Source organism: Sturnira hondurensis, unplaced genomic scaffold, assembly GCF_014824575.4.
Source record: "Sturnira hondurensis isolate 20B ecotype Veracruz unplaced genomic scaffold, ASM1482457v3 Scaffold0006957, whole genome shotgun sequence".
In the NCBI taxonomy this organism is placed as follows: domain Eukaryota; kingdom Metazoa; phylum Chordata; class Mammalia; order Chiroptera; family Phyllostomidae; genus Sturnira; species Sturnira hondurensis.
In genome coordinates, this window is record NW_028079588.1 from 217,747 (window position 1) to 236,876 (window position 19,130).

The 19,130-nt window shown below is 38.0% G+C and overlaps 1 protein-coding gene across 1 annotated transcript; it reads right to left on the reverse strand.

Annotated features, from left to right (window-relative positions):
* Positions 1-10,845: 10,845 nt before the first annotated feature.
* KCNB2 (potassium voltage-gated channel subfamily B member 2) lies at positions 10,846-15,044 on the reverse strand. The gene has a single exon (XM_037050926.1). It carries the CDS (start codon positions 15,042-15,044, stop codon positions 12,813-12,815), a length of 2,232 nt encoding a protein of 743 aa, XP_036906821.1. The 3' UTR covers positions 10,846-12,812.
* Between the last annotated feature and the right edge of the window lie 4,086 nt (positions 15,045-19,130).

The following is a 19,130-nucleotide window of genomic DNA, read 5'->3' on the forward strand; positions in this document are numbered from 1 at the left end:
TCATTGCTGTGTTGGGCCACAAAGTCACTGGCTACATTTTACTTAATATTTATAGCCATCTCTTATTAATTTAACTCAGGCAAGTGTCCTTGGCCTGAAGGGCAGGGAAATGCTGTTGAGAGTTGCAGTTTTTCTGAAGGTATCGTCTTGGAAAGTTTTCAGTGATAAGCCAAAGTCTTTCAGTTAAAGGCTTCAATGCACACCCCCAGCACTTCATTAATGAGAGAGACAGAGAGAGAGAGACACAGAGAGAGAGACAGAGAGACAGAGACAGAGAGAGCAAGAGAGAGAGAGAGAGAAATTTCTTTGATGGAAAGCAAGAGCCAGCACTGACCTAAAAGGTTGGGTGTCCAAACTCTGTAGCCAGGCTGCCTGGGTCCAAATCCTGGCTTTACCAGCTGTGTGACCTTGGTCAAGCTACTCGACTTCTCTGTGCCTTGATTTCCTCCTCTGTGAAATGGGGGATAATAATACTGGTATGAGGATTAAATGAGCAAATATATGTGTAGGACTTGGCACATGGTAAGTGCTCAATAAGAGTTTGTTAAATAAATAAGCCTCTAGCCTCACTATCTGCTAACCTCATACTTTGGAAAGCATGACTCAATTGGCAATATTCTCATTTGCCTCCCTGGTCAGGCAAGGCTGGGTATATAATTGGTGATGTAAAGCAAAATGAAAATACAGGGCATCTTGCTAAAAAAAATCATCAAGAATTTCAAGATGATGACACCAGGGCATTAAATTAAGTGTGGGTTATACTGAGCACCTGATTTCTGTGTACCTGCAAAGGTCACGTACCCAAGAAGCTGGCCCTAGGGTCAGGAGTTAGGACTCAATTTTCCCAACAAGGACTGTACTGAATTGATCCTAGGGATGACAGTGGGAGACTATCTCAAAATTCTTTGATGAGCCCATCCCAGAGTCTTGGAGAGGTTGTCTGTCCTGAATTTTCAAAAAATACGAACTGAGTGATGTTCATCCATAGGCTGGCTAAAAAGGTTCATTGAAAAAGAGAGTACGTTGAATGGCAATGCATCCAATTTTCAGTTTTTCCAGACTTAGAAGTTTTTTCCTACACTTTCTTCAAAAGCTCCCTGCTCAACAGTCAGTAAAGCAGTGTGAAGGAGCCATGGTTGCTGGGTGGTGGCCACATATACCATGCTTAATGTGAAGTGACTTCATGCAGAGAACTGAAATGACACAGATGATTCATTTACACATTTATTTTCTATCTTGCTTATTCTACCAGACTGAAATGGAGAACAATGCCAGCAATTTTATAGACATTTTGACATAAAGTAAACAAGTATTTTGATGTTGAACAATTATACAGACTACCACATGCATTTAAGTATGCTGATTGGTGCAGAAATATTGAGTTGATCAGCAAAACTACTAATACAAAATCACATCTTCTTTTCATGGAGTTAAAATGCAGCAGATATGGGGACATTGATTCAGACACCATTTAATGGGAGAGAAAGGCATCGTGTTAATGGTGCAGGATGGACAGCTGAACAAATATCGGTATGTTAAATCGTATCCTCTCTACAAAACTGAAATCAAAACACTTTGTTTGCAAATATAATGAGATAAAGTATATTCAGGCAGATGAATGAGACTAGACAAGACTTACCACTTATGAATAAGCTGTAGCTTCTACTGAGGATTTGTACTGAAAGCATTTCAACATAGTGTAAGATGAAACACTAATGCCTTATGCGAATGGTCAGGACAGGATAACTCAACTGAGAAATCTTAAAAAATAAAATACTTATTGTGCTTCTTTTCCCCTGCAGCATTCAGAGCATTCACAGAGTAGTATGAAAACCCTCTCAAACATTAATAAAAGTAAATGATGCCTCATGTGACAGTACCTATAAATCTAATACCATATGTAACTTAGAAATATGAAATTGTATTACTTAACATATATAGAAGTTTTAAGAACTATTAATTTAATTTTTAATTTCTGATAGTCTATATTCCCTAGATTTAAAAAATAGGTTTAAGTGTTTTTAATCTGGAAGATGTGAGGAACTTAATAGAAGCTATCAAAATCTCTACAACTTGAGAAAAAATAGGTTGTATATCAACCTTTTCTATAGAGAAATCACCCATGATGACTCTCAGTGAGGCTTTTTATGTGCATCAGTTACTCAGTTTTATAGCTTCACCATAAGTTTTTGTAAGGTTATTTTGTGAATCTTCACAGAGTTTTCCTGAGTTTCACAATAAGATTATAATTCTAACATTAAACATTGAATTAATGAGTTTTTGGAGTTAGGCATTTTTGCTTTTAATAATACATGACTCTAATTAACCAAAAAAGCAGATTGTTCAGGCTTCCCCTCCTGATCTCAAACACACTTGTGTCTGCATAAACACACACACGGCCTTCCCAAAGCCAACCAACTTAAAAATAGATCTTAAACTTCAGTTCCCCATTTAACTAATTTAGAAATTTGCCTTTCTCTATGAATTTTTCTTTTTTCTTTCTCTTCCCCTCTCCCTTTATCACCTCCCCCTAGCCCCCGCAATGCTGGTCTTTAAAAGTCTATATATGTATTAATTTTGTGCATAACTTAAGTTCAGTTTTGGGAGACCAGAATGAAAATAATATATACTTTGACAACTGGACATCACTGGATGGATCACTTCTGGGATGTATATCATTTGACTAGCAAACAGAGCTCATGTCGGACAGGTGAGCATTCACCACCGTACCCTGTGTGTGTTTTACACAGACTAGTGGTGAAAAAAACCACTTAAGGTAGGTCTCCATTGGCAATGGGAAATAATTTCAGCCACTATCTGGGAAAGCCAGTTGCTATTTCTATGCACTTTGCTGGTAAGCAACATTTTTAACTGAATTTACCTGACATATTTAGACTGCAGATATGATATAAAGCTTTATAGTACAAGTTTGAAAAAACAGCTAAAAATACTATGTCAGTGTTTATGATGAAGAATGCACAGATAAAAATGATTCAGACAGTGAACCATCTGCACTAAAGCCATAGCTGTGTTACTTCTGACCTCTTCTGGGCTAGATTTAAAGTAAGAAGTTCACAGACACTTTAGTACCATGGTCTGTGTACATGGTACTGGAACACACTATGTTGACAGTCAGATGAGACAGTCATGCTGGCAGCTTTTAAATGCAGCAGACACGGACAGTCAATGTTGAATTTTCATATAAGCTATGTAGAGACAGGTAATAAATACACATAGTGAGCTGGGTGGGCAGCATAATGCTTTATCTGAGCACTATTTACTAAGTTAGGAACTTTTTTTTTGAGAAATTGAGTAGGAATACAGTATTTGTTAGGCTATAACTAAATGGCAAGAAGATCTAAACTTTCATGCAATTATGCTTTAGAACATGAATTATTTTTTAAAGAAAAATGTTGATTGAAACCCCAAAATGTGTTATAACAGTTTTCATAAAATTCCTAAGCAAAAACAAAAAACCCCTCAAAACCTAGAAAACCCTCATTAAAATCAAAGTCTTCTTTTCAGTTCACAAATGATAGATACTGGATGTTGTAAAGGTAAAATTTTAGCATATCTTTAAAATTCCTTTGCAGATTTGATGGAAGATCTTCTCAAAGCCAGTCTGTCTTTAGTAACATAGTTAGTTGTGCCCCCAGGCTCCACAGTGACCCCCTGATTGGTTGGAGCAGTTGCCTGTAGTCAGTGCAAGGTGTCTACAGTGTGCTGCATTAGAGACTATCCTGGGTCATCACCCTGCTCTGATGCTTCCCTAAAAAATCAGGGCTTTATTGTGACCTGGCATTGTACCCAAATTGAAATAGAAAATGAGCCTCCTCCTTTTCTTGGTCAATAAGATTTTTTTTCAAAAGGAGATTTTATGTATTCATTTAGAGAGAGAGGAAGAGAGGGAGTAAGAAAGGGTGAGAAACATTGACTGGATGCTTCCCACACACCTCAACAGGGGATGACCAGGCCTGCAACCCAGGTATGTGCCCTAACTGGGAATCAAACCAGTGATTTTTTGCTTTGGAGGATGACATCCAACCAACTGAGTTATGCTGACCAGGGCTGGAATACTTTTACAAATAAAAAAATACTTTCTATTTTTTAGGTATTGTGCTAGATGGTTTAACTATATACCATCTCGTTTGATTTAGAATACTCTTTTAAACACATATTTATAGTAAAATGAGAATATTAATTTCAAATGACCACTTAAAGATATCTTTATATGAAAGAACTTAAAAATACATATTAATCCAAGTGCTAATTACTTCTAACTGGATGTACAGCAAAGTATAATTTTTCAATATGGTCTTCTCTTTTAAAAAATATTTTATTTATTTATTTTTAGAGAGCAGGGAAGGTAAGGAGAGAGGGAGAGAAATATCAGTGTTTTTGCCTCTCATACACCCCTATTGGGGACCTGGCCTGCAACCCAGGCATGTGCCCTGACTAGGAATTAAACTGGTGAGCCTTTGGTTTTCAGGTCTGTGCTCAATCCACTAAGCTACACCAGCCAGGGCTCAATATGACCTTCTCTTCATCCCTAATATCTTTTATTAAAGTTTTCTTTAAATTGCTACTATAGTTTTGGCCATGAACCATATAAAAACAAGGGCAGTATTTGGGCAGTACTGCCCAAGGGCAGTATTTGTCTTCCCCAGTTGAATGTTTGTTACAATCAAACCTTTGCTAAAGGCTCAATTTGGTCCTGCCTTTCACTCGAAACCTGAAACACTATGATCAGGCAGACCTAGGGAAAGATGACTGGTGGATACTGCAGACTCTTGAGGAACAAAAAATCCAGATGAGTAAGATCTGAGGTTTAATCAAAAGAATCTGTTTCAAAACCAGGATGGTGACACTTGATAAGAAGGTGGAAGGGAGAAGCCCAGGCCATTTCCACAAAATGGTTTACACAGTACCCCAGGACACAGTAGGTAACGTTAATGAGTTGTCCAAAAACTGTTCTCCAAACACATTTGCCCACTTATCCTCACTTCTTCAAACAAAACAAAGCAAGCAAGCAAGCTGACACACAGCAATGATACAAAACAGAAAAGCTTTCAGATTGAAAGCAGGTGCGAAGAAAAGGCATAGTAATTATCAGTTAAATGTAAGGTTATTAAAAATGCTTCAGTGTGCTAATGGAACCTTACATTTGCTCAATAAACCTTCTTTATACATTCATTGTTGAATATTTAATGATTTAATATCATACCTCTTTAAAATTGCATAAGTTTAAAACTTGGCTATTAAATGACAAACCTAGTGTTTTATAAGTTGCAAATTTTCTCCTCTGTCCCTTAACTTGGAACTAAATGTGAAGATGCTACCAATTCTTCAGTAATATTTTCATAGCATACATATCTGTTAATTCTGGAAATAGCATTTTGCTGGATATGTAATTCAGGTAATATTAGTACATATTACTTTCTGTGTATTTCTTTTCTTTATTAAAATGCTTCTAATTTCAATTAAACATTATGATGTTGTTGTTATTTGTAGGTTAAAATCAGAGCTTAACCCATATGCTGCAAATAAGAATGTTACAAGCATCTTGGTCTAAAGATGGTGGAAATCTGACTGTAATAGAGTTTCTGGCTAGCACCCACAGATGTCTCCTGGGAGTTTGGGAACCATCTGTTTTGTTTTGTTTTGTTTTTCAGGGTCAATTCAGGGGCATTTCAGCTTCTACTTTTAATCTTCAGTTAGAACCGAGACTGTGGGTTTTGTAGTTAACCCAATAGCTTTGTTTTAACAACAAGTACATGATTCTTTTTTAAGAATATCACTATTATCAGTTCTCTTCTAGCTTCCCATCAGTGGCAGAAAGGTCAAAGTTAGCATGTATTGTGTATCTAGAGTACCGAATAGGACACTGTTAAATATTTGACTAACCTGGTGGGGTTTTTTTTGTTTGTTCGTTTTTGATGGAGGCAGCAGGCAGGAATATTCTGAAAGTGCCCTGTGGAGGGTAATATCAGTTTTATCAGGCATTTTGGAATAAGAAAAAGAAAACCGGGAAATGATCATTTAAAAAAAATCTGGGATGTACATATGATTTTGGCTGCACGCTGGCATAATGGGTGGTGGGAAATGGTAGCAAACTTTCACATTCTTGTTACCACGTCCTTTCTTGGCAGACAATTCTACTATCTCTTATACTGACCACTAGAGGACGCTCAACACAGATCATTAAAACGGGATGGCAGGCTCCTGAAATTGTTTCAGAATCTGTGCTTTGCCTTTTTTCTGTTGCCATTCTGAGTTCGTTTTCCTGAGTCTTGATTGTAAAAGTCTATTTTTATTCGCTTATATGCTATCGCAAATCCTTTTTAGTTTGAAACAGAGCAAAAATATAAGTGAAAGGAGCATTGCTCAGCCATATCATGTGGACTCAGCAATACTCACAGTAGAGAGGAGATAAACCGCATGGCTTGGATTGGCATTAGGCTAACCCCAGGCTGGTATGGCTTCTGTCACAGCGCATAGGCTAGGATTTTAAAAATCCAACACATCAGTTATGGGAGTATAAAACGATTATTTTCAACATGATTTTTTGCTAGAACCATATTTTTTTTTGCTGAAGTGGGTAATATCTACATTAAAATAAGTTTTCACTAGATTTCAGACAGCCACTGTAATTTTTAGCATGGATATTTAGAAAGCTTATGTGTTCCTTATTCCAATTCCAGATTAAGAAATTAAAATATATCACTTGAGCCTGAGGAGAGGAATGGATTATAGAAATTCTCAGACAACAAACTCAAACATATTGTCATGCTATCTCAGCTCACCCTGTGGAACTGGATTTCACTTTGGGATGTAATTTCTTGAAATATGAAACCTCTTCTAGATTGAAACTGAAGGAATGAACTATATATAAATTAATTTCTGGAACATTGTAGACAAACAACAAATATTTGCTGAATGAAATATTTTATCACAGCAATTTGGAAGTATCTGTTGGATGATAAATAATTTCTTTAGGACAAAAATTAAAGTTAGAATTATGCTTTCAGTTGTAAGTTTCATATCAATAGTAAATATTTGATCTAAATTTTATACAAGCATATACAAATCTGTAATACAAATTTCTCTGCTTAACCATGTGTTTAATTTACTTACATATTTTTTAGTCTTTCTTCCTTTTTGCTACTCTTTTTTTACTGGTCCTAGGTTGTCTTACTATTAAAGAGATACCCCACACCCTCATTTATTATTAAGCATATTTATAAGTTAAACCATTTTGTACATTAGCAAGGAAGAGATTATAGACTAATGGCAATGGTAAATAAAGATTTATGCAGTTAAGTCATACCATTTTCAAAAGGCCAGAAGAAAAAAAGGGTTACTAAAACCACTAAAGAATAACATTATATTACAATAAGCACTAATTTCAATAATACAGAATGTTCATCAAGATTCTGGAGTTGGGGCCTTTTCTCTTTATTATTAGGCATTGGTGTTTGAATGCTTAAATTTTTAAACTTAGGTTTTGTATCCTTCCCTCCTTTCTTGGTGAGGATGGTGGCAGTGGGAAAATATCCAATATATTTTCAAATTCACATGGACCTAGTGAATAAATCCCTTGAGTCAAGCTAAATTATTTTTGGATACTGAATTTTAAACATTTTCCACGTAAAATTCAGAGGACTAAATAGAAAATAGTGGTACTTTGCTAAAATGTTGCCTATAATCAATAGGAAGTAAGAAAAACCATTAAAACATGTTGTTTTTAACCACATAACCATCAACACACTATTAAAGTATAAAGTTTGTTATAGATTTTCATTGGTATTGAATTTCATTCTAGTTATTAGTTATGGACTATTACTGGTTATTTGACAATCAACATTTTGAATTCAAAAATTACTTTTCCTTGACCTTATCTGTGAAGCACTTTATCTGCCCTTCCATTCTAAATGAAAGCTTTGCTGGATAGAGCAATCTTGGACATAGGTCCTTGCCTTTCATGACTTGGAATACTTCTTTCCAGCTCCTTCTTGCCTATAACAAGGGGCTGAAAAGAAAAACTTGAGAAATCACTAAGCCTTATTATATGAAATGTTAAAGGGACTTATCTAAGAAAAAGAAGATAAAAAACATGTACAGTATAATGGCAGCAAACTCACAATTATTAACCACACCTAAAACAAAAACAAAAACAAACTAAGCAAACAACTAGAATAGGAACAGAACCACAGAAATGGAGATCACGTGGAGGGTTATCATAGGAGAGTGGAAGGGGGAGAGGGAGAAAAGTACAGAGATAAGTAGCATAGATGGTAGGTAGGAAATAGACAGGGGGAGGTAAGAATAGTATGGGGAATGTAGAAGCCAAAGAACTTATAAGTATGACACATGGACATGAACTAAAGGGGGGGAATGTGGGTGGGAGGGGATATGCAGGGTGGAGGGGAGTGAAGGGGGGAAATGGGACAACTGTGATATCATAATCAATAAAATATATTAAAAAACAAAACAATAAAAAATTACTTTTCAATTTATCAGAGTAAAAAAGGACAACATACAACCTCATTCAACCAGACTAACAATTTATCTCAAGTGTAAATCTAAACTGTGATTCAAAAATAATTCTGGATCAGACTTCCATTTACATCACCCATTGTTTTCTTAGGAAAAGTTTGTTGGAAGTGCATTTCACTTGCTCTAATCATGCACTTTCCTGGCTTGATAATTGAGTGATTTTTCCATACTCAGAGGAGACATTTTTCAGTAACCGAAATTATCCTTAGGCTGGATTTAAATGGGACAGGCAGGAAGCCCCATGAGGCTGGGGTGGTACCCTAGCACCAAGCATAGTGCCTTCTGTAGAATATAAGGGTGCTCACCTAGTGTTTAGTTATATAGGGGAACTTATCTAATATTTGCTGAATGAATGAACAGTGAAATGACAAATTTGATTATTTTTGAAATTAGACTAGAGGTAGTTCTAAAGTTTACTTATTTTTTGTTTCAGAAAATCAAGTGGCTCCCTTTAATCCTCTGCCTAGTGTGCATGTCATGTTACATCATGAGCTATGGATTCTCTTCTTTAATGGGGATGTGTATCTTATGACCAAAATTCTGAAGCGGCAAACATGTGTGCTAAAGATGCATTTATCTTTGGTCACTACTATTTGGTCTGATTTACTGTTGCTTTAAACAAACTTTTGACTATAAATGCACTTCTAGTTTTACTTACATAATTTCAGGTATTAATAGACAAAAAAAACCCCTAATCAAACATACTGTAGTATAGTGGAATGCCTAACTTGAAGCCAGACAATGTGGATGAGGCTAAGGTCTATAATTTCCCAGTGACCTATATGAACTAGAGCAAGATATATAACCTCTCTGGTCCTTCACAGATAAATAACATTACAGAGATAATAGTTTAATTGTCTTTCCTCAGCCTGTGTCTACATGTGAGACTGTTTTGACATGAAATTAATGGAAACAGACACTTAGACCATATTCTCCTTGTTACCATACCTAGTGACATCAGGATAACGGTTTTTTAAATTCTTGCTTCAAAGCAGTTAGCTGTGTCAGAGTGGAGACATTTCTAGTGCAAGTGTTTATAGACTTACTAGGTGAAGTCCAGGGACTTAATCAGTATGTCACTCCTGTATCTGTGATCCAACCAAAGCAATTTATCTATGTACCATGTCTACCCTTTTAGATTGATTTCAGTCTTGGAGCTAAACCAAACTTGGGACAATTTGCACTGGTTGTTAAAAATAGCCTGAAGAATCAAAGTAACCATTCCAGAGACTGTATTATTTTGAGTTCATTCAAATGGTCTCTAATGATTGGAATTTGTCCCTGGTCACTGGCAAGACTGAGGAGTGCACTTTTCTAGCAGCAGAAGCCTTCAACCCCTCAGGCAACAAATCTGTGTTCCCCTATCCAGGAAGTGTTCCTCAAACTGGGGAACAGTGGGGTACCAAAGAAGTACTAGAAGTTATGAGTATCAATTTTACTAATTGATAAGTAGTATAAGACACGATTTGTTTTATATTTAAACATATGCTATAGAGCGAAATGCAGTAGTATTTCCATGAATTTTTAATGTAAAACATAACATTTTAAAAGAACTCTGTGCTTGGTACATTCCCAGACTGTCTCAGGCATTCACGGTCATCCTCTGTGTCAGGTGCAGCTTGTTGACAAGGTTTAGGAAGTGCTGCCCAAGTGCATTCTGGGAGCCCTCAGTTCTCGAACTGCCTTCCTGTAAAACACCAAAGTCAAAGTGTTTTGAGAGGAGCATTTTATTTTTTCCTAGCTGAAAACCTTTGGCTTGGAGGGGCTAAGAATCAAAGATTAGGCTTTCTATAGTATGTTCTTGACATTTTTTTTAAAACTTAAAAAATATTAATGGGGAAAAAGTTTTTAGCAAGAAATGCTTCCAGAGGGGAATGCCTAGGATTCCTAATGAAGGGATAATTTCTAGTATGAAGCGTTCTGGAGCAGGGTTCTCAGAAGAAGGCCTAGTGGACACATGAAAGGTAGACATTAGTGAATTGTCAGGGCGGTAAGACAAGTCCACTTGTACAGACACATTTTTAAAATTTGTGATTTGACAACATGGAGACATTAGAAAATAATTGCTTCAAGAGATTTGATATAAAAATTATTTGCATAACTTATTTGCTATTCATCTAACAGCAGATATACCTGTTTGACTTGAAAAACTATATATATATACATATATATACACACACATATATATACATACATATATATATAAAATTCAAACACTCTAGATTTAAAAAACTGACCAACATTTAGTTTTACACACTGAAGTACTAAGTATGAGTACTATAAATATCAATGATTAAGGGCCATAAACTCTTAAAGGTTATGTTTTGAAGCAAACATGAAAGCCATTAAGAAATTCTAAGCACAGTACAAAGAAGTTTAAAATCCATTTTAGCAGTAGGGTTGTTTGGATTTCAATTAGGATCAAGATTTGTTTTCTTAACTGAGATATAATGACCAGATTCTGTTAATAAAGAAATGTTATTCCTTAAGTTAGATTCTAAATGTATGGGTTGTTTTTTTCCAGTGCTTTTTAAATTTTAAAAATAGAATAAATTTTATAATATTTTCTTCCTTTAAACAAAAAGTTGTGCTTTAAATTTAGCCCAGAATTTTCCTATTTCCCTGCACACACATACATACTACATTATGCTGAGGTGAAACTTGGCCATTCCTGAGAGACCAATGAATCACTAGAATTTGAAGGCTTTAAGGGAACTTAGGAAAAATTGTGTCTTAGTTTTTATTGGGGCAAAACTGAGACCAAGAGGAGGTTTTTGAGGCTTGTCCAGGATCACACTTCTGGTAGTTGTATTATCTGGAGCCTGAGCCTTGGTTTCCTGTGAAACAAAGTGGATTCAGATGACCCAGGTTCTAGCACAGACTTTACCAGCAAGGCAACCACCAGCAAGTGCTTTCCTCCTCTGGATTTCACTGTTCTCAGTAGGAAATTCTGGAAGTAGTTTCCACAAGGGTAATCCTGACCTCCCTTGGAGATGCTGGAAATGTGGAGGGGTGTTTCCAGTTCCTGCAATTACTGGCGGGTGCGGCTGGCATCTGTGGCCCTCCCAAAGTGGAGTGTGTGCTTCCCCCATTGGGAAATCCTGGGGACCCATGACTAGGTCAGGGTGCTTTTTATGGTAACTTTTTCAAACCCAACTCTGTGTATGAGGAGGAAGGGGATGGAACTCTCACTTAAGTAGCTCTGCTTTTAGTTTGTTAAAGTCACTTTTTGGAATTCCCAAGTAGCATATGTACATTCTATCTTTACATCTTTAGCTAGAAGGGATTATGCTGGATACAAGTGGAACATACAATCATATTTGGATGGCCAAAATACATTTTACAAAAAAGAACCCAAAACTGATTTCCAAATGTGGGGTGCCACTGAAAAAGAAATTTAGCTGTATGATAGAACTTTTTCCATGTTTTTAGGTTTTTATGAAATGAGTTTTAGTAATAGGCAATGGCATGGTATACAACAAGATTGTCAAAATTTCAAGCTTAAATTCCAAAAGTTGATATCTGGTCATTAAATCTTTCTTGTGTTCATGATTTATAAATAAAACCACAAAAGCAGGAGCAGAAAAGAAAACTGTGCTCTGGGAATTATATCACAAGGAAATAAAAATACTGTATTCCTTTCAACAGATGTACTTAGAAGAGCTTTATAACCCAAAGCAAGCTATGGGAGATGCTTTAAGAATAGGCTGCAAATTTGCAACAAGAAGTCTTTACTGCTCCTCCAGGCAGTAGCTATGAAGGAAGTACCTGTGTCTCAGAAACTTCTTTCCATAGGTTCTTGACATTTTTTGCATCCCAGGCCCCAATATTCACAAAGTTAGGCATTTTACAAGCTCAGAGCACCTTGCTCCTCGTGATTATGAATGCATGCAGTGACATTTCATCCTTTCATGTGCAAATTCTAAAATTCATTGTAACAGAATAGTAGAAAGTTGAAAATCTGTCTACAACTTGAAATGAAAGGATCACAAATGTCAGACATTGCAGAATACTGGTTCCTAACAAAGCCTCTTTATTTGGTCACTGTTCCTCAGTCATTTTTGTTTGTTTGTTACAAAATGTAGTCTTGACTCTTTGTTTAAACAGTACTTAAACTAAACTGCTCATGCCATGCAAAAAATAACATTTTATGCATTTTTTTGGAGGGGGAGCTTCCCATGTTTTAGTTCACAGGCATTATTAACTGCATTTTTAAGAAACAAGTTTTTTTTTAATTTTATTGCTTTTGTAACTAGTCACATGCTGGTTTCACGTGTTGAACAATAACCTGTATCTCCAGGGTTGGAATGAATTTCTGGGGCAAACAAGTGGTTTTCCATCTTACACCCTTCTTGACTATTGTCCTTTTTAACTTCAGCCACAGCATGGTAAATGTCTTGCCTACAATTGTGACTTGTGTCCTGGGGAGAAGAAAAGCCTGCACAGGCCTCTTCCCTTAAAGGGTCTCTCCCATCACTAGGCTTATCTGCAAAGCAATTAGGGCTGGAGTCAGCCTGCATGTCCTGCCTGGTTCCTTGGAGCTCTAAGAAGTCATTGTCTTCCCCAGTGTCCACTTCCGTGAAGCTCCTCCTCTCTCTTGATGAGAAAAGAAAGAGTTTCTGCTTTGGAAACCGAGGGGTTGGCCCTCTGGAAGGTCCCTGACAATGTGCCGAGACCTCAGCACCCAGCAAGGGTCTGTCTCCTTCTGGGGGGTTTTCTTCTAACAGGATGGTACTGATGAGCTGTGGGGTGGTGATGGGAAAGTCAGCTGCCATGACTGGCAGTGGCCTGGTTGTGCTGGGTGGGGTCTGTGGGGCATTGCCTCTGTTTTCCTTAAAATTCACTTTGAGTGACCTGGATTTCAGTGGGTGGCTGCCTTTCAGTGAGCTCTTGGGGCTCTCCGAGGCATTGTCAGATGGCACAGCGCTGTGGAGCCCACTATGGGAACTGCTGGCATCGAGGTTCCCAGTTATATCGACTGGGACATATTCTAGGGTGGCATCCCGGGCTGGAGGGCCTTTCTCTCTGGTGAGTGTTAGGAAAGGGGGGCCCCTGGCTCTCTGGTGCTCCTCTGTCCCTGTGAGGTCGGGTGGGAACTTCATCTGCAGGTGAGAAGCAGAGGGTGGTGGCAGGGGCGATCTCTCGGTCTCGGTGAAGTCAGTGGCACAGCTGGTGAAGCTGTCGATGCTGGAGGTGCTCTTCATGTCCACAATGACCTCGGTCTGCACCACAGCCAGCTGCTCCTGTGGGCAGACCACCTCCTCCATCTCGATCTCTTCCTCATAGGCAGAGGGCCTCTCTGGCTGTTCCAGGCTGTCCGCATTGGGGTGAGAGTGAGGCTGTGTCTTGGTTATCTCATTGTACAGCATCTCTAATTTCTGGGCACTCAGATGTTGTGGGCTGGAGGCAGAAGTGTTGTTCAGCTGCTCCTGGGAGTCTTTTTGACTAACCTCCTGGTACTTATTTTCGTAAGACTTGTTGGAGCTGGTTTCCGACAGAGCCTTCCTGGCCCACTTCCACCGGCTGGGAGACAGATGATTATCATCAGTGGAGTCCTTCATTTTGGCGGATTCTCCTGCCTTCTCCACAGCCACATCGATCAATTCCATACTTCGAGCGAAGGCATCTTTTAAGTTCATAGAGACAATGCTTCCATTCCTTTTGGCCCGCTCAAGAGCCTCCCTCCTTTTAATTGCCTTCTCTTGGCGTTTCTGCTCTTTGTAAAACTCAGAAAAATTGTTCACAATAATTGGGATTGGAAGGGCAATCACCAGAACCCCAGCAATACAGCAGAGGCCGCCCACGATTTTCCCCAGTAACGTTTTTGGGTAGATGTCACCGTAGCCCACAGTAGTCATGGTGATGGTGGCCCACCAAAATGATGCTGGGATACTGGTGAACTTTGTAGCATCTTCATCCTTCTCAGCAAAAAACACCAGACTGGAAAATATCATTATTCCCATGGCCAGAAACAATATCAACAAGCCCAACTCATTGTAACTCCGACGGAGGGTAAAACCCAGAGACTGCAGGCCGGTGGAGTGCCTGGCAAGTTTCAGGATCCTTAGGATCCGCATGATGCGAAAAATCTGAACAACACGCCTCACGTTCTGGAACTGCAGGACGCTCTTGTTGGACTCCGTGAGGAAGATGGTGACATAATATGGCAAGATGGCCAGCAAGTCAATGACATTGAGTGGGCCTTTAAAGAACTTCCACTTATTTGGTGAGGATAGGAAGCGTAAAAGGTACTCCATGGTAAACCAAGCAATGCACACTGCCTCCACATGTGCCAGCTGGGGGTTGTCGTTGGCTTGTCCAAATTCATCTGTTTCCTGAAGCTCTGGTAGGGTGTTGAGAGACAGAGCAATGGTGGAGAGTACGATGAACAGGATAGACACAATGGCCAAGATCTGGAAAAGAGAAAAAAGTGCAAGTGAGCGAATCCTCTTGGTCGAGTAGGCAGCTAGGAAACATGGATTTACCATTCTTTAAAGGATATGGATTGCTCAAAAATATTCCAAGAAGGTAACTTTACAACCTGAAATTCCCTAACCAATACCAATATTCACTTTTTACCACTTCACTTCACTCAGAAGCCTAATGTAGTACATACATTTAAATTCTAGGGCCTAAGTAATTTGAAAAAAAATCCATTCTTCCCTTCATTGCCCACTGTTCTTAGGCATATTTCTGGGAGTAACCACCATTGGGAATAGTTTTGGGGAGTAATCATCTCTCCTGTCTTAGTTATTGGTAATTTTTTTCTCTTAACACCCTGCTTTGTGTTTTCTGAAGTGAATCGCCATACATGCTATATAAGTTGGAAGGGATTCATGATTTCTAGAAGTTTTATTCTACAACTAAAAACATGAATGCAGACCTACACATGGAGAGATAATAATGGCACTTGGGATGACAATGTTTCTCTTAGAACAAATACTGTTTATGTGGTTAGCACTGAGGGCAAAATTGACTTAGAGCTTTTATTCTGGGATATGTGGACTCTGGCCAGCCTTGTGTGGGGAAGGAAGATTATGAGCCAACTCCATTCAGTCCAGGAAGGTTTCATGAAGAAGAACTTGAAGACTGTTCATGGTGATCTGGGTGTGGGGCAGACACTGTAGGCAGAGGAGCAGCAGCCAGAAGTCAGATGTGAAAGGAAAAAGGATCGCCCAGGATGTGAAAAATGAGGGTCCAGTGACTGGATTTTACAGTCAGACGTTCCTGGCTTGGAGCCTGGCTTTACTGCTTACTGTGTAACCTGGGGCAAGTTATTTAACTTCTGTGTTTCAGTTTACAAATCTGTCGAATGAAGCCAACAACCATAGTTATTTCATGGTTGTTGTAAAAGTTCCTCCCATTATTAGAGGCTGAAATGAACAGAACTTCGGTCTTGAAAGATAAAGGCCAAGAAAAGATACGTGGAAAATCTGTAAAGCCATGTAAGATTTAGACAGCCCATTTTGGATTTCTTCACTGGAACCCAGTGTTCCAGGTTGATATGACAGGTGTGGAGATTAAGGTTTGAAGGCAGTGGAAGGAAACACTTAATTTGCTTAGTAAAAACATTGTGTACCTAGAGCACACAGTTCTTACCTAGGTAGACCTCCCTTACGTAGTCAGGTCTGGCCTGGTTTCATCTGACCTTTGCCAATGACCTTGGGAGATGTTATTGATCTCAGTTATTGTTTGTACCTCCGACAGTGACTGCTTAGAGATTCAACATCTAGCACACATTTCAAAAAACAATGATTAAACATCTTGAGGCCACACAGATTAGTAAACATTGGGCTGTGAAAAAAAATAGTTTATTTCTTACTGACATCAGGACTTCTGAACTTCTCTTGCTCTTCTTTCTCCCTCTTCTATTTATCCGTCTAAGTTTCTCTACTTCTGAGCCATTCTCCTTACCTTTCCCCTTTTCTCCTCTTATGCATTGTTTATAGCTTTCATTTTTTTCTTACAGCTCCTAACTTTCTTTTGAAATTGCTATAAAGTAAAACCATGGGATAATATATTTTAGAATGTGTTGCAGATATTAAATACAGATTTCTCACTCTTTAAGTTAAAGAACAGTATTTAATTATCAGTTCTTTTATATTTTCTTTTCAAACAAAACTAAGTTAAGTACTTTTTACTTGAGCATACTTCAGAGTTTCCTTTAAAAATGCAGTGTATTACAATAAAGGTTCTGTTCACCTACCCTAGGAGACTGTGAAGGTTTAGGTAAACCCATAGATAATGGACTAGGAAGTTTGACTAAGAACAAGTTAGGAATGCTTGCCTAGAATTTCTACCCTCAGAAGCCAATGGCAAGGTGACATTTATAATATTTTGTTACTAAAATATACCTCAGGAAGCACTGGATCAGATCCCATCCACTCATTGAGCTCTTACCATAAAGGTCTAGATCCTTCGGTATTTTCTAGGAGGTTGCTAATATACTTTTGGATATTATAAGTACTGGGATGACTGTCATCACCCTTGTACTGACAATCCATATTCTAGATTTTTTACGTCATCTTATTTCTTCACCTGGCCATTTTGAATGCATGTCACTAATGTTTATCACTTCACAGAGCAAGGAGAAAAACAGAAATACAAATGAAACTATTCTATTACCTTTCAACCTTTTGGACAAAAAACAAAGTGAAAAGTCCAAGGTGAACCTTCAGATTCCCTTGACTCAACAATCAGAGCTAGATTGTAGGTCATTTTACTTTGGTAGCTAATTTGGGGAAATAATTATAATGCAGTATGTGGTCTAGTTGATGGCAACTTCACAAATATGCATGCCTTCAACACCTAAAAATGTACTGGAGTAGACTCTTGAAGAAAAAGAACTGCTGAAGCAAAAAACAAACACTCCAGCTATTAGGGACCCCATATTCATGTTAAAGAAACCATAGGTTTTAAAGTACATTACTTTCTGTCTCATGTCCACATTTAATCTGTCAAAATCCATTTGATCCCAATGTAAAGAAATGGCTTATTTTAAATATCTTGTGAAACTTAGAGTTCTTCCAGAAAACAACCCCTTAGACAGATTTTTTCAATATATACCAAGGATGATATGTGATGTAATAAGCAAGTTTATTGTCTTATTGCAGTTTTTTTAACACAATAAATGTAACAAATGTGAATTTTTGCTGTAGGCTACAGGATACACTTCCAAACATAGAGATTTACTTTAGTACAGCAAATCCTTATGGAATTTAGGTATTGCTTCATTTGTCATAACTATGCAGGAGTTAGGTTTTTAATCCTGTTAACTCCAACAACTGGCCTCTAGAGCTGGTGGTTTCTCTCAGCTCTAGCAAATAGACTTGTGTTTGTACATAGCAAATGAAGCAACAAATCAAACCATTATCTGTGTGATGCTGGTCAGACCCCTTGGTGATCCAGATTAGATCATCTCCAGGGTTCCTTTGACCTCAAACATTTGGTGATTCTGTTTTCAAACTAAAGCATTTTGCTAATCCCAGTCATGCCCCCAAACCAAACCCAGGAGAATGCACACCTAATCCTGTCACTAAGATTGAATTGCCAAAATACAATTTTGTTGCTTAAGAAATTCAAATGGCAAGGCTTTGAAAAATATCACACAGTGTATGTTCCAAGCAATTAGTTACCAGGAATAGACATTATTTCTGGATAAAACTTTTCTTCCCTTTTGAATTGTCTTTTTTTCCAATTATTTTATTTTTTATTTAATTCTTGTTCAAGTACAGTTTTCTGTCTTATATTCCCAGCCTGAATTGTCTTGATAATGTTTTAAATTCTTTGCTTAGGCACAGACATTCCCGATCACAGGGGGTTAGGAATAGGGCCCCCAGCATTTATATCAAGAGGCACCAAAAGTTGATTGTATTGATTTCTGTTTGTGACAGGAAGTCAGGAAGTAGGAGACTTGCCTCAATTTACCAACTTGCTGATTTTATTTCCTTTCAAAATAACAGGCGTTTTATGCTGGAAAGAATGCAGGACAGGAATTGAAACACATGTTCTGCATCACTGGCCATCAGGACCAGCTCGCTCCTGTTTCAAGCCTCAGTGACTGTGCCCTCAAAACGAGGTGCCCCACACTTGCTTGCCTGCCTCTGAGGTTGTTAGGGATCAAACCATATCCTGCACATGAGGCACCCTATTATATGGAAGGAGGGATGAGCACAAGAACAGTTGGCAATGTGTCTGGAAAAGGCTTTGGCCATGACTGGGACAAAATGAATAACACAAACTTTTTATTCCCCATTGAAATACAACTGCAGACCTCTTTAATGTTCATATTTTCAACACATTCTCTCCCTTAAGCAGTGGTTTCCATGAGAAACCCAGATGACTGTAGCTTATTTACCTTAGTTTGGAACAATTTAGTCTGACAATAGTGTTTGAGAGTTGGACTGAGGTAGGGGTTGGGGTTGAAATGGGTGAAGCCCCCTTTGTACCAAAGGGTACAAATTTCCATTTATAAAAGAAATTAGTCCTTGGGATATAGTGTACCATGTGGTCACTAGAGTTAAAAATACTGTGTTATATATTTGAAAATTGCTAAGAGAGTAGATCTTAGAAGT

Coding starts and splice junctions, on each gene's coding strand:
- KCNB2 (XM_037050926.1), bottom strand. CDS start 15,044: ATGGTAAATCCATGTTTCCTAGCTGCCTACTCGACCAAGAGGATTCGC.